At 33.2% G+C, this 14444-nt stretch overlaps 2 protein-coding genes across 2 annotated transcripts; both read right to left on the minus strand.

The window, feature by feature from the left end:
- Nucleotides 1–1298: 1298 nt before the first annotated feature.
- Nucleotides 1299–3336, minus strand: LOC110706698 (basic endochitinase-like). The gene is made up of 3 exons (XM_021884653.1): nt 2819–3336; nt 2072–2222; nt 1299–1925 (listed from the first exon to the last, which is right to left on the minus strand). The coding sequence occupies exons 1-3, from the start codon at nt 3231–3233 to the stop codon at nt 1514–1516; spliced, it is 978 nt and encodes a 325-aa protein (XP_021740345.1). The 5' UTR covers nt 3234–3336; the 3' UTR covers nt 1299–1513.
- A 7845-nt stretch (nt 3337–11181) lies between these two features.
- LOC110706534 lies at nt 11182–13367 on the minus strand. The gene is made up of 5 exons (XM_021884451.1): nt 13073–13367; nt 12798–12985; nt 12287–12338; nt 12170–12194; nt 11182–11242 (listed from the first exon to the last, which is right to left on the minus strand). The coding sequence occupies exons 1-5, from the start codon at nt 13365–13367 to the stop codon at nt 11182–11184; spliced, it is 621 nt and encodes a 206-aa protein (XP_021740143.1).
- Between the last annotated feature and the right edge of the window lie 1077 nt (nt 13368–14444).

Raw genomic sequence — 14444 nt, forward strand, 5'->3', positions numbered from 1 at the left:
TCTTATTTGGGTTTAGGGGACTTGTGTAAGACGAAGTAAATTTGTATCCACTTGAGAGAGATGTGCAAAGGAAAAAATAATTATATTAAAAAAAAAATGTCCTTAGGAGTTAAGGCTTCATATAAAAAACTAAAAGTGGAAAAAATTAACAATTAATAAACATTTATTACTCTGATTTACTTGTGAATTGTTGATAAATTTCCAACTTAATTCTTAAGAAGGAAGGATATTAAATGCTTATATGCAGCCCTAGCTAAAGGCTGCATATAACATTACCCTTCTAATTAAATCTTGGGTAATGCTATAAAAAATACTCTTGAAAATTGTGTAAAATTAGAAATACATGACAAAAACACGCGTAGATCAGTCTAATTGGTGTGATTTTGTAATGATTTTATAAATTCAAACAATTTTCAAGAGTGTTTTTAATGCTTATATGTAGCCATAAGGGTTATGTATAGCATTTTTCTTAAATCTGTGCTACATGGCAAAAGAACTTGTTTAGGAACCAGTTTTAACCAACCATTCCTTTGTCTCGTAATGGTTATGCTAGTTGTTATCGAGTTTTTGTTCTCATATTATCGATTTAGCCTAATTTTATATGTTTTGAATGAGCAAAACAGATAAAATGGTCGCATAAAAAAAAAAAAAAAAAAAACTTGGGTGCCCTTAGAGAGGCTAGAGTTAGGTACTTGATGTATCTAGGACAAAGATAAAGGTACTACCCTTACTAGTTAGTTTGCCCTATTTTCTTTCACGTTTGTGGATCTTTCATTGACTCCTTCCAATCAAAATTATAAAAACTTACCTCATCCTAATGAGGTAAACCACAAACAAAAAAAGAGGGTAGAGGTTGTACTTATCAATTAGTCTTTGAATCCCTTTTCCTTTGACTTATTGAAATTTTGTTAGTACATAGTATATTGATTTTTAGGTGGGGGTAAATGAGGGACAAATTCAATATGAACCATTATAATGAAGGTGAGATTATATTAATGATTTTGCATAACTATTTAATTATGGGACAAATCAAGGGGAAACTTGAGCAAATAAAATGAAATGAAGGGAGTACCATTTACCAATCGTAAATTGAGACATTAGGCATGATAGATGGTTATGATAGTTTAGAAAGGTGTTCATTAGAGTAGGGTTGTTTACTCGTAAATTAGATTAGAAAGCTATCAGATCTTATGTTTCTAACTTGGTTTAACAAGGCACCCCATGGCCCCACAACTACCTTGTGGCACCGCACCATAGCGCCATGTTAGCTCAACAGCAAGATGCTACATATGCACTTGTACATGTAAGATGCTACATATGCACTTGTACATATGCACTCGATTCTTGTTCGATATAATATTATTGCAAACTAGTGAAACTACATATGCACTTGTACATGTAAAAGATCCAATGGAATTACTCCTAGGATGGATTAGTTACAAGAGAACAAAGATTTATTACACTGAAAGTAACACAACCAAGTAAAAACCAACTTTATTTTATCATGATATTATTACATGTTCTTTGTATACCATATGTTACTAAGCAAAAGGTTGCTGGCAAAGGGTTGCTGTGAGTAGCAGTCTAAATTGTTTCCATAGCTTACTCCCAAGATATCACAATACCTCTTATAAAACCCAATTCGATCAGCCACCCTAGGATCTTGGCCTTTACCACATTCGATCCCACCATTGATGATATTAGTGATCACGCCGTAACCTGGGACACGGCCTGCAGCCTGATCCGCTGCTGACGGGTTCCATCCTCCAACAATGACATTGTGGCACGAGGGCTTGTTGCCTTGTGCAGTCATCCAAAACCATACTGCTGTCTTGAATGATATGGTCGCGTCAGTGGCTACTAAGTCCGGGTTGTTTATAAGGTCGACTTTTATGGCTTTACCTGCTAGATCATAGTTGTAGTTGCTGCACATACAAGTCATGTAACAATATAAGCGATCATGTATGTAGTCAATTGCATTGAACAAAATAGTTATATTGTCTTAATAATATATTGTTGCAACATTTTAATCCTGTAACTGGAGTCGGCTGCAAACAAAGCTTATACTTACTGGGTTAATTGGATGGGGCCTCGACCGTAATACATTTTACCAGCAGGACATGGCGAACCAGGGTCACAATAAGCTGGTGGTGGGTTGCCCTGTTCTCTAACAAAACAGTAACCCCACGAATATGGGCCATCTGGTGCACTCGCCCATCCTCCTACACCCAATAAAATTGCGTTTATTATAAACGGTTTAGCACTTTACGAGAAAATTCATTAATTTATTTGATAAACGACACTTAATACTCGTATATTATTTCATTATTATGTATGAAGCGATTAACCTTAAATTATTTTTGCTGAACTAAAATTATGTTTCATCAAGTACCCACTCGATACTTAATAATCATTTATTTGTGTGACTTGCGTCAATTGAATAACTAAATAGGTATACAACTTGGTTAGAAAAAGATGTTTCTTTGTGAATAATTAAAACTAATAGGATTACTCATTAACACAAGCAATTGATCTGACCAAAATAAAAACCATCACTATTACACATAAATGTCACTTTTGGTTTTGATTGATTACTGTTTGATAGAGAAATAAAGCAATTTTTTTATTTCCACCACCAACAGCAAAAATAATTATAGATTATTCATATCCCTAAATAATAGACCACATATGATTTTAATAATCTCGGCATAAGGTTTGACTATGAATTCATTGTTAAAGAGTCTTTTTTGTGTTGGTTAGATCTTAACTTTAAGAAATTTCTAAAGTTATGAGCAATGAACCAAATTAAATGACTAACCAGTAGTTTCATGAGAGGTTTGAGCAAAGAAAGCCGCAAGCTCTCTTTTGCGAGTAGTAACATCTCCAGTGGTGCCGAACCCATTGAAAGAACGGGCAGCAGCAATGAAAGCATTATAGGTGTAAAACTCGTGACCCGGGCAGCTATTTTCATTACGGTGATTGAGCATTTGATCAAAGAGGGCAGGGGTGATAATCGACCCAACATACCCAGAGGGACTAGGACCGACTGGCGTACACTGGCTTTGACAGCCAGTCCCACAATAATCGGGGGTAGTCCCGCACCACCCGTATTCGCTACAACAAAGGCCATTGGGGCATAGTGCACCACTGGCTTGTTTACCACATTGCTCAGCTGATATTATTCCTAGTAAGCAAGGCAACAAAATGAGAACACATTTTAAGTAGGATTTCATGTTTATTGATTAAAAATGTGCGCGATTTTGGTGAAATTGGAAGGGTGTTATATAGGGCAAGTTGTTGTGCTACCTCCGTTTTATATTATTTGCAACAATTACACATTTTTCCTCTCTATTTTATGTCAAATCGTTACAAATAATATGAAACGGAGTTAGTATTTTCTCCGATTACTATTGTATATGTTGAAATGGTCAAGCTTGAGTAGTTGAGTGGCTGCTAAAAACTACTGAGGGTAATCAATCAAGCTACATATTATATTATCTTGTTTGTGGAAGTTCGTACAAGAAATTATGTCATCCATTATGAGGCCATTATCCAAAAATACAAGCTACTGTAATACGGAGTACTATATTGAAGAAATGTCTACGGACAAGTGGATACCAATATGATAATACCTGGCATAAACTAAGATTATTAGATTAGGCATTACTATGAATAGTAAATGGTACTTATGCACCTCATCATGTCCTGCAAAAAAAAAAATTAAGATTCTACCGAACAAACACCCATTTTTTTTTTTTTTTTTTTTTTTTTTGACGGGAAGAGGAATTGAAGCTAATGTTACTCAAAGCATGACAACTCATGTAGTACAGCAGCGAGGGCACAAAGAGGATATTCCTCAATCCAAACCCGCATAACAGAATACTCTCTACTACATTTAGCCAAAGCATGCGCTACCCCATTCTCTTTTCTTTTCACATGAGAAAAACTAATAGAAAGACATAAAGAAGCAAGATGAAGAATGTCAAGAGGCTTAACAACTCAAAAGTAAATAAAGGGAAAGGTAAGAGAATCTTTATTAAATGGTAGGGTTCGGAATTGTCACAAGGTGAATTTTCCACCACCTTCACCAAGCATGCTTATTTAATGCATGCCAGCAATAGCCCGTAACTATATGAGATATCATGACATGCACCAATCCAAAACACAACTATTTATCTCACGAGATCAGACTTAGTCCAAGAGGGCGGTTACACTTAGATATCATACAATTGCTAATTGGTTCTATTTATCTCAGAAAAGCCTGCATTTTATTTATATTAATGAAAATCAGTTCATTTCGATGTCAGTCTAATGCTTTATTTGTTCTAAACCTCTAGTATTTGAAAGTTTGCAGAAGTACAAGCCAGATGAGGCAAAAAACACTGCATCATTGAACGAGATTAATCAGTAAAGAAAATAAGAAAGAAATCAAATAAATCAAGATGTTGACACACTAGTAGAAAAAACGTAATGAGAAGCCCCAAATAGCAAGCGGTTATTGAATTCCGCTTCCAATAACACCCAAAAAAAAAAAAACAAGCAAATGGCAAGCGGATTTTGGGTGAACCGCTTGCCAAAATGTAAATGGCAAGCGGTTTGGACATTGAACCGCTTGCCATTTGCTAAAAAACCCTAAAAGAGGGGTTCTCTCTCCTCTCTTCCTCCTCACGCCTCTTCTTCTTATCTCTCCTCTCTTATTTCTCACGCTCATTTCTCTCTCCTCTCTTCCTGCTCACGCTCTCTCTTCTTCTCTCTCCTCTTCCCTCATTTCATCCCCTCCATTCTCGATCTCCTTCATTTCTCTCTCCTCCCTTATTTCTCATGGCGAATTTTTGTATTTAAACCATGAATTCCCTTCTTTTCGAGCTCCTCTTCCTCAACCCACAAAAATGGTGAGTCTTTTTTTTTTCTTTCTTTTCGATCTCCTCTTCCTCAGCCCACACAACAACCACCGCCCGCAACACCAACAACAACCACGCCCGCAACACCAACAACAACAACTTCGACGAGCTTCGTTCTCGGTCTCATGAAATTCGGTTTTCATGGGTTTTCAAGTCAAATTCGACCATCTAGAGTTTTCATGGTCGAATTTGACCATTAAAACCCAAATTTCAAGCCAATTTCAAGGTTTTGATGGAATTCAAGGAATGTTATGTTTTTTTATCTTTTATTTTGTTTTTTAAGCAATTTTTGGTAGATTTTTTATTTTATTTTGTGATGAGGTTTAGGTCATGGTGGCCTGGGGGATGATGTTTTTATATATATATATATATATATATATATATATATATATATATATATATATATATATATATATATATATTTTAATTTCTGGAAATTTGTGTTTGATTGACTTCGAATTTGTTTATATTAGTTGATTTGTTGAATATTTTTGTTGAATTTGGTATTGATTGGGATTTATTTTGGTGAAATTGATTTTCTAGGGCGAAAATCTGAAGCTGATTTCAAGGAAGGCGGTCAAAGGCTGGTGGCAGTGCGGTGGTGCGTGGTGGGATGGTGGCGGTGGTTGTGATGGTTACGGTGGTGGCAGTGACTTTTTTCTAATAGTGTTTATTAGTTTTTTTTTGTTGAATTATAATGTAATTTTTTTTTTGTGTGTTGAATTATAATGTATTTTTTTAGGAAGAATTATAATGTAATATTACAACTAATTATGGAAATATATATTTTTATATATATGTTTTATTTTTGTGTATCAATTTCTGTGAAAAAAATTTAAATTTTATTTTTTTAAGCCATTATGGGCAGCGGTTTGGCGCCAAAACCGCTGCCCTCTCACTACAAATGGCAAGCGGTTCTGAACCGCTTGCCATTTAAAAGCCCAAATGGCAAGCCCCCTAAGGGCATGCGGTTCAAAACCGCTTCCCATTAGGGGGTTTGAACCGCTTGCCATTATATTTTTTCTACTAGTGACATCAACTAAATATTCATCAATGGAAGCATTTCACTCTTTAATGAATAGAATAATACAACTTAAATGTCCTATCAAAGCTAACTACAATCCTTTGCTCTCCTAGTTATTCTCACCAAGCATTGCAAAATTTTTAGAGAGATCGTCAATAACTGCTTGGAATTAGAATAACACTACCAAATAAGATATTCAATCACCACACTTAAGCCCCACTGTGATCATACACTTAAGTATGGTGGCATCTAAAAGGAATAAAGCTAGAGCAAAAGAGTCGCCAACAAGTTTTAAGAACTTGTAAACCGTTCACAAGGTGAAGGTATGTAATCCCCCATATTTTAAAATATATTATAAATGAAATTATATATTATTTATAATATTTATTTGTATTTTTCCGGAATTTAATTTCAAAAGTTTCAATTTTTAATTTTTGGTCGAAAATTATTTTGGTACAAATTTTTATACATACCTTCATTCTATAATTCATGTCCAAACAATCAAAGTCAATCTCACTTTACATACTTGATTGGCTCATTAATTTTATGAGGCCCAATCTTACAACTTGCCCTACACCACTCTCTTTCCTATAAATACCCCATACATCCCAAATTTTCCCCACACAAAAAGGTTAGTAAATTCTTTTCTCTTTATTTTATTTCTCTTATTTTCCCTTTATTTTTCTTTTCTTTTATTTTTTTCCCGTCTTTTTCCCTTTTCTTTTCTTTTCTTTTTTTTTCTTCTTCTTTCCCTTTCCTTCTCCTTCACGTGAGGAAATCCTCACTCACCACCACTGCCGCCCAGCCACCTCCGGTGCACCCCCCTGCCGCCGCCGCCGGCGACCCTGCCGGCCCACCAGCCCATCCACCACCGTGGCTGCCGCCCCTCTCTCTCTCCTTTGTTTTATTTCATTTATGCTTAATGTTTGATTAATTAGTTTTGGGTTTTGATTTTATAGTATAAAGTTTATATTTTTAGTATCAAAATCATGTTTTTGATGTTTTAAACTAATAATTTTAGATTATAATTGTTGTTATAATTTTCAGATTTTATAATTTTAAAACCTAGGGTTTCAATTTATTTAAATTGGGATTTTAGGGTTCTTATGACTAATTAAATTGGGGCTTTTGTTCCTATTGGATTTCTATTGATTAATTAAGCATAAAAACATGTTTTTAATGAAGTTTTAAGAACTTTTAATCAAATTTATATTGCTGGAAATTTGTTTAAGTGTTAATTTGTGATTATTGGTTGTTTTCTAGGAGATGATTATTCTCTAGGAGACTTTTAAGTGATTAAAAGTGGCACAAAGGATTGTTTACACGAGGTACGTACATGTCTAATTTGTTGTAAGTAGTATCATGTTTAGGTACCAAAGAAAAGAACTTAGTTTCATGATTAGAGAACACTTGGATGAAAATTGTTTGGTTATACATTTAATTAATTCATGTGCTTATGTTTATGAGACATGTTTTGGTGAATTGATTATGTTTGTATGGAATTATATGGATGCAAACATGTTGAATTATATTGGATTAATTGTTTGTATGGAATGTTGATACAAGCATATTTTTATTGGATCGGTTTGTTAACCACATTTGGATTATTAAAGGATTGAAATTGAATGGTTTAAGTGGAATGAATTTATTAATTATTCCACAAGGTTGTTATTTTATTTTATTACTCAATCATGAATTGTTAGTATGTTGAGAAAAGGTGGATTAAGCCAAAATGGCTAGGTGAGTTGACTATGTTCAACAATTTGGATAATTTGGAAGTTTAATGAAATTAAAGGTCAATTTGTGATGTGATCACCATTGTCCTAAATAAGATTAAAAGTGAATTGATGTATGATTTTTATGTATGTTCTACTTGATTGAGTCGGCTATTAATTAAATTTGTAATCACGTAAAGTGAAACATGGATGAGCAATAAAACTCTAGAAAGTGTGCACTTCTAGAGTATTGACAATTATGGGTTGGGGTACACGGTGGTAGCCCGTGGCTTTCCGAGGCTTGTTTGATCAACATGTCCTCTTCTCTTTTGGTATTTACATTTTTATTTTATAATGAAAGTTAGATGGGATCCTAGACTAACTTTGTGAGAATGGAGTCGCGCTCATTCTTGCATCGCGCTAAACTTTTATTTTAAATGGTCATTTGGGACCAAAATGATTTGGTGGATTGGACAACCTCGTCTATTGCTTACTCCAAACTAAATTAATTATATTAAATATAAAGAGTTGAGTGTTTGGAAATGGTCAGAAGTATGTTGAGTCAACTAAATTGTTTAAGTGTGGTGTCTTGATTAATTAATCTGTGTTATATGTTTATTTATTTTAATTAGTTGAGCATGCTAGGTTTAGTACGTTGTAGCTTGTATGTACTCAGATTTGCTGATTGCGTGTTTTTGTGTGTTTTCTTTTTGTCATGGCCTTCGCCTTTCAATGATCCTGTGATGATCCAATTATTACACTTGTATTATTGGGGAGCAGTATTGCACAGGTTAGCTTGATGATGCGGAGTTCGGGGATTTGACATACGCATTGTCAAGGAATTGGTGTGATTTTGAGTATTCGTTCTTTGTGTTGAACTTATTTATGTTTTACTATTTTAATTATGTTTTGGGATTTTGAATATTAGTTTGGTTTTAAATAAGGGTCTTTATGGTTCCAATTTGTAAGCTTTGACTTATTGGTTTTTTAAATTATGTTATTTTAAGATTTAAGTTGGATTTCCGCTGCAATACTTTGATAAAGCCTTAACGTTTTAACACGTGCCGATAACATGTCAATGGTTCTCCTCTATTTTTATTTAAAGTAAGTGGTTTGGAAAAGGGAAAATTATTGGGGTGTTACAAGGTAGAGAAAAGTGTCGTCAACAAGTTTTAGAAACTTGTAAACCGTTCACATGGTGAAGGTTACACCCCTTCACAATCCATGAGATCTCTAACTCTATAGTGGTCCTAAACCATGACTGGATATTCGGGGATAAAGATACAATTCCAACCTAAAAGAGATTGAACCTGCCCTAAATAGACCTCTCCTTTATTCTTCTTATATTCATGTGCGCTTTCTGACTAACATACAATCATTAGATTAACCCTAAAACTGTTTAATCTATGTTGGTTGAATATTAATGCACAAACAAATCTATTATTGGCGATCACTTTAATTAAAATCACACTAGCCTAAATAAAATTATTAATTATCTTATTAAGCGTGATTTTAAGTACAAATTTCCTTTAAACCTATAAGAAAGGGCACGATCAAGCAATAACTGTAATATCAAACAACATAATAATATTGATATAACAATCATCATCATCATCATCATCATCTTAATCTCATCAAAGCATAATAATATTAGCAAGATCCTAGACATGATACTTACATGATTAATAACAAATCCTAGCATGTCACTAAACGATAAAAGATCAAAGCTTTATCCTTAACATGATACTAACATAATAGAAGAAATAGGAAGAAGCCCAAACATGATACTAGAAAACAATAAAAACATCAATCTTAACATGATATTAGGAATTAAAATAATATAAAGCATGCTTTCTATAAAAATATAGAGCAATAAAACTACTTACTTTGTTAACTTGTATCTCTTTCTATCAAAATAATATACACGTTAGTAACTTCAATAAAAATATCAAACAATTAATTTAAATAATTGAAACAGGGATTTAGGACCAAACATTCAGAAATTATCAACCTTTCACGTTTAGGGCGAAAGCAACTTCGAGCTTAGGTATGTGAGTCTAAGGCTCGTGATGGACAAATGTTGTTTTAAAAAGGGAAGGCTTAGAAAGAGGGAGAATTAAAGAATAAGCTTCTAGCTTTTGGATAGAGAGAATAAAATATAATTAGATGATTGTTGATGATAAAAAACGAGAAAAATCGACCCTATTTATAGAGAAAAACGACCGAAAACGATTAGAAAAGAATTAGAATTCAAATCGGAATAGAGTATCTTTTGACGCGGCAAGATAAGGACTATTGCGGCACGATAAAAATATTTTTTTTGCAGATTTTGTTTTATCATAACTTTTGCTCCAGAAGTCCAAATAAGGCGTATAATATGTCGTTGGAAATTAAAGATCTTGAATTCTACTTTCCAACCCAATCAGATTAATTAAAATCTTTGTAGAATAAAAGATATGGCCAAAATAGTGGAAGGGTGTCAGTTTTGGATAAACGTATTTCTTTCATATCTTTTTCGTTATATCTCGGAATTAATATTATAATATATCATTGGAAGATAATTTCAAGAGATATCCAATAATATAAGATTTTGGTAAAAGTTATGAGGCACGAAAATAATATCTGATCTTCTTTGAACGTCTTTAAATTCAAATAGAATTAGAACTTTAAAAAGGAAAGTTTTACTCAATTTCAAATTCTTTAATCTTATCTTTTCAAAAAGGGTAATTAAGATCTTTTAGAAACTTATAGAAGCTTCTAATAAATCTTTTAGACCCTCCACACGATCATTGGGTCATAGGTAAAATCTGGTTTGAGCCTAGTTTAGTATTTTGGCCATAACTTCCTCATTATTCATCGGAATTGGGCTTATAATATATCGCTGGAAATGAATTTTCAAGCCCCATCCAAATACACTATTATTGGAACCATATCATGGATCAGACTAAACTAGACTGGACATTTTCCATAAATAAGGTACGAAAAGAAGTATTTTCGAAAACAGAAAGAAGTATTTTTATTAAAAACAAATGCATCACGAGACTCTTTCACATTTCACCTCGTTCGATAATCAATGACATGAAAGGTACTCATCACTGGGTTTGGTTTTTGTTGAAACACATTCATGTGTCTACAATAATGAATATGGAGACTAACATCAGAACTATCATGACCAATCAACTTTAGGTTCATCAAAAGTTCTCGATAATTTCTCTACATTTCTTCTACTATTTACTTCCTATCATCAATGAGAAATTGAGAAGGGTAAGACCAAAGAGGCAAAATTGCTTGCCAAAAGCATGGAAGATGAGAAAAAGGTCTAGGATTTCCACAATGTTACAAAACATACTTGCAATTTCAAGAGGCATTGCAGAAAAGAGTAAATCATTGTTTATGAATCATGATATTGCAGATTATATGGTTTTGGGGTAAATGTACCCTGATTGCAATTATTTAGTTCACTTCACAACAGATAAAAGTTGACCATTTTTTAGAAAAGGTGAATCGAAAGGAGATGTGAGGCCAAGATCCTACATTACTTTCAATCTCCAAGCACTTTCAGTCTCCAATAGTTGGTACATAATACAAAGGTAGCAGTTAGACTGCATATGAAAGCAGAAGCACAAAACAGTGGATATGGTACTGTAGCACCATACTGCTATAGCTTGTGTAAAGCAAAAGGCAAGATTTTTTGCTCTTTCATAAGCAATAAAGTAATAGTACATATAGTCAATAGTGTGTATTTAGATTTAGCTCTTTTAACTAGCAACAATACAAAATGAAGTGACTGCACTATGTTGTCTTTTCCTATAAGGAAAAAAGTACATAATTTAAAGTACTTGTACCATAGGTTAAGTTAAAAGTAGATTTGTAAAGGACACTTTAAATAAGCACTTATTTATAAAGCTATCTACTTAATTTTAAAACTTAATAAACAAAACACAATAACAATATACTTGCCATGGTATGTTAAAAGAAAATTATATACATAGTCATACGTAATATTGTTCATGTAAAAGAGCCCCTTATTCTCCTAGGTTTATTTGCAGTTATCTTTTCTCTTTCTTTCTTTTTATTGGGGGGGGGATTATACATTGAAAAAGCAGCACCATTTTAGTCCAATTTAGATCAATACACAGGCCTGAAAAATGTATTAGCTAGTAGTGCTAATGTGTTTTGGAATAAATTTAGAAAATATCTCACATTGATAAGTATTTACCATAGATTTCTCAACAATATTACCATTATGCAACATTCACTAATTCACAATAAATCTTGTCAACAATTCAAAACCACTGGATTAAAATCTAAATACAAAAGACAATGGCCTTACCAAAGATGATCAGTTAATATGTTAAGAAGAAATAGTATCAAATTCCTATTTCTCTTTAAATCTTGTCACAAAATTCATGTCCAGAGATGCTATTCCATTTCAAATATATAAGCTAAGGGTCCTTGCTCGAATTATTGGTAGTAAAATTCCATACCCCAGCTGAACATTGAAACCATGACACTACAAAAATGCACACCTGTGAGGCACCAATGCCAATTCACCTGGTACATAATTTGATACAGACTTTAGTAAACGCTAATGTAATTAAGAATAACACTTTATCTAATTTCTTAGGTTAGATGAATGTATATACCTTTGCTGAAATACGAAGTGTTATAAATATCAGGATCCATGAATAATACCAGCTAATAGGAGGACATCATAAGAAAGAATGTTCTTAGTGCATGTAATTCTCGATATATTGCTCTGGTGGTTTTGCAGTATACACATTTATTTTGGTAGTTTTTTTTGCTCGAGAAAGAGCAACATACAGCTGACCGTGAGAAAAACATGGTTGGGGAAGGTATACACAAACTTGATTTAGGGTTTGCCCTTGAGATTTATTTATGGTCATTGCAAAGCTCACTTTGATTGGGAATTGGTTTCTTTCAAATTGGAAAGGGTACTTTGTTGAAGCATACGGTCTTAGTCGAATCCGGTGTATAAACACATGTTTCCCAGCATACTGTCCAACATCAATCACATAGACGAGTAGAAGGAAGTATATTCTGAAGCAAAATCACATGACAATCCTTCTTTGACACAAGTTAATGAGGACTTATTCCACCCGGACATAATTTATTTATGAATTCTATTGGATACACAGTGCACATTTCATCAAGTATATTGTTATAGCTTTTATAAACTATAGGCGTTCCTGGGAATTCTTTAATCGTGACTGAATTTATCAGATCTACGTCATCATTCATTGGTGTAATTATAGCCCTTTTAGTGAAGATATCACTTCCAAATCCCCCTGCCTTAAATTCTGGGAATGTAGCTGCCATGATTTCTTCAACATGATATTTCTCCATTGCAACAAGCCTCAATATTTCAACAAGGATTGGAACATTTCCATTTTCAACTTGTTATAACTCACCATTTCCCAAGGATAACAAAAATGCAAAGTATTTAGGATCAGCTCGAGCTCTTATATTTTTTGCGAGCTTAAACTTCTGCAACTTAGACCACAGGTACGAAGTTACAATTCTAGCTTGAACTGCTTTTCGTTGTATCAACTGTAGAACAATTGGAAGCATTTGGCAGAAATCCCCTCTAAACACTACAAGCTTACCACCAAATAAGGAATTATTCTCACATAAATCCTGAAGTAACAAATCTAATGATTCCATATTCTCTTTATACGCCATAAAAGCTTCATCCCATATTATCATAGTTGTTTCTTTCAGCAGTGCAGCAAGACTACTTTCTTAGGAACAACAAATGCTAACTCACATCGCGACAGAACCTATTTTACTCCGATTAAAATTCTGATTCTTTTCTATCATTTATGGTTGTTTTTTCTTTATTAATAGGGTCAATATTCCCTGTTTTTAAAATCACCAACATTAATCAACAATCATCATATATTCTCTTTCTCTCTAAGTTAGAAGCTTATTTTTCTCTCTCAAATTAAGACTAGCCTTTTTAAAAATATCATACGTCTATCACGAGAATTAGATACAGCTAGTTAAACTCGAAGGTGTCTTCGCTCTAGACGTGAAAGCTTGACAATTTCTAAGGGGTTTGGTCCCAAATCCCTATTTTAATTATTTAAATTAATTGTTTGATTTAATATTTTCTCAAAGTTACCAACGTGTGTATTGTTATGATAGAAAGAGCTACGAAATATCAAAGTAAGTAATTAGATTACTTCATAATTGTTTTTTTGATATATAAAGCATGCTTAGATTATTTTATTAATTCTTAGTATCATGTTAGGATATTATTTATTGCTTTCTAGTATCATGTTTAGGTTGCTTCATATTTTCTTATATCATGCTAGTATAACAAATTCTCTTTAAACCTGCAAGAAAGGGCGTGATAAAGCAATAACAATAACATCAAGCAATATATAAATTATTAACAAATTATATATGAACTATTCGTAAATGAACAAATAACGTGAAATAATTCATTAATTAACAAATAACGTGAAACAATTCATTCCCTTTCAGACAAGAGCCGGAGGTGGAATGGGGAGTGAGAGTGGGTATATATCTCAAATCTAAGTAAAAAAAATTGAAAGTGATTTTAGATTGTATGCAATTTCTCAATCGACAAAGGATGTTATAAAAGATTATATTTAATGATGAGTCGGTGTTTAATGTCATGATATGCCGAGGTAAAGTAATGTTAAATGATTTGAAATCGGGTTGGCGTCTTGTAAATTAGTTATTTAATTGTTATTCAGCAATGCCTACGGGTATTTTAATGAGCACCCTCTGTTTTGCTATGGAAGGGAAAAAAAT

The sequence above is a fragment of the Chenopodium quinoa genome, unplaced genomic scaffold (genome assembly GCF_001683475.1).
Source record: "Chenopodium quinoa cultivar QQ74 unplaced genomic scaffold, ASM168347v1, whole genome shotgun sequence".
In the NCBI taxonomy this organism is placed as follows: Eukaryota; Viridiplantae; Streptophyta; class Magnoliopsida; order Caryophyllales; family Amaranthaceae; genus Chenopodium; species Chenopodium quinoa.

Coding starts and splice junctions, on each gene's coding strand:
- LOC110706698 (XM_021884653.1), bottom strand. CDS start 3,233: ATGAAATCCTACTTAAAATGTGTTCTCATTTTGTTGCCTTGCTTACTA. Junction 2,223..2,818: donor AACCTCTCATGAAACTACTG/GTTAGTCATTTA, acceptor TATTGGGTGTAG/GAGGATGGGCGAGTGCACCA. Junction 1,926..2,071: donor GGCCCCATCCAATTAACCCA/GTAAGTATAAGC, acceptor TTGTATGTGCAG/CAACTACAACTATGATCTAG.
- LOC110706534 (XM_021884451.1), bottom strand. CDS start 13,367: ATGATAATATGGGATGAAGCTTTTATGGCGTATAAAGAGAATATGGAA. Junction 12,986..13,072: donor TTTGTTATCCTTGGGAAATG/GTGAGTTATAAC, acceptor ATCATGTTGAAG/AAATCATGGCAGCTACATTC. Junction 12,339..12,797: donor TACTTGATGAAATGTGCACT/GTGTATCCAATA, acceptor TCCTCCTATTAG/CTGGTATTATTCATGGATCC.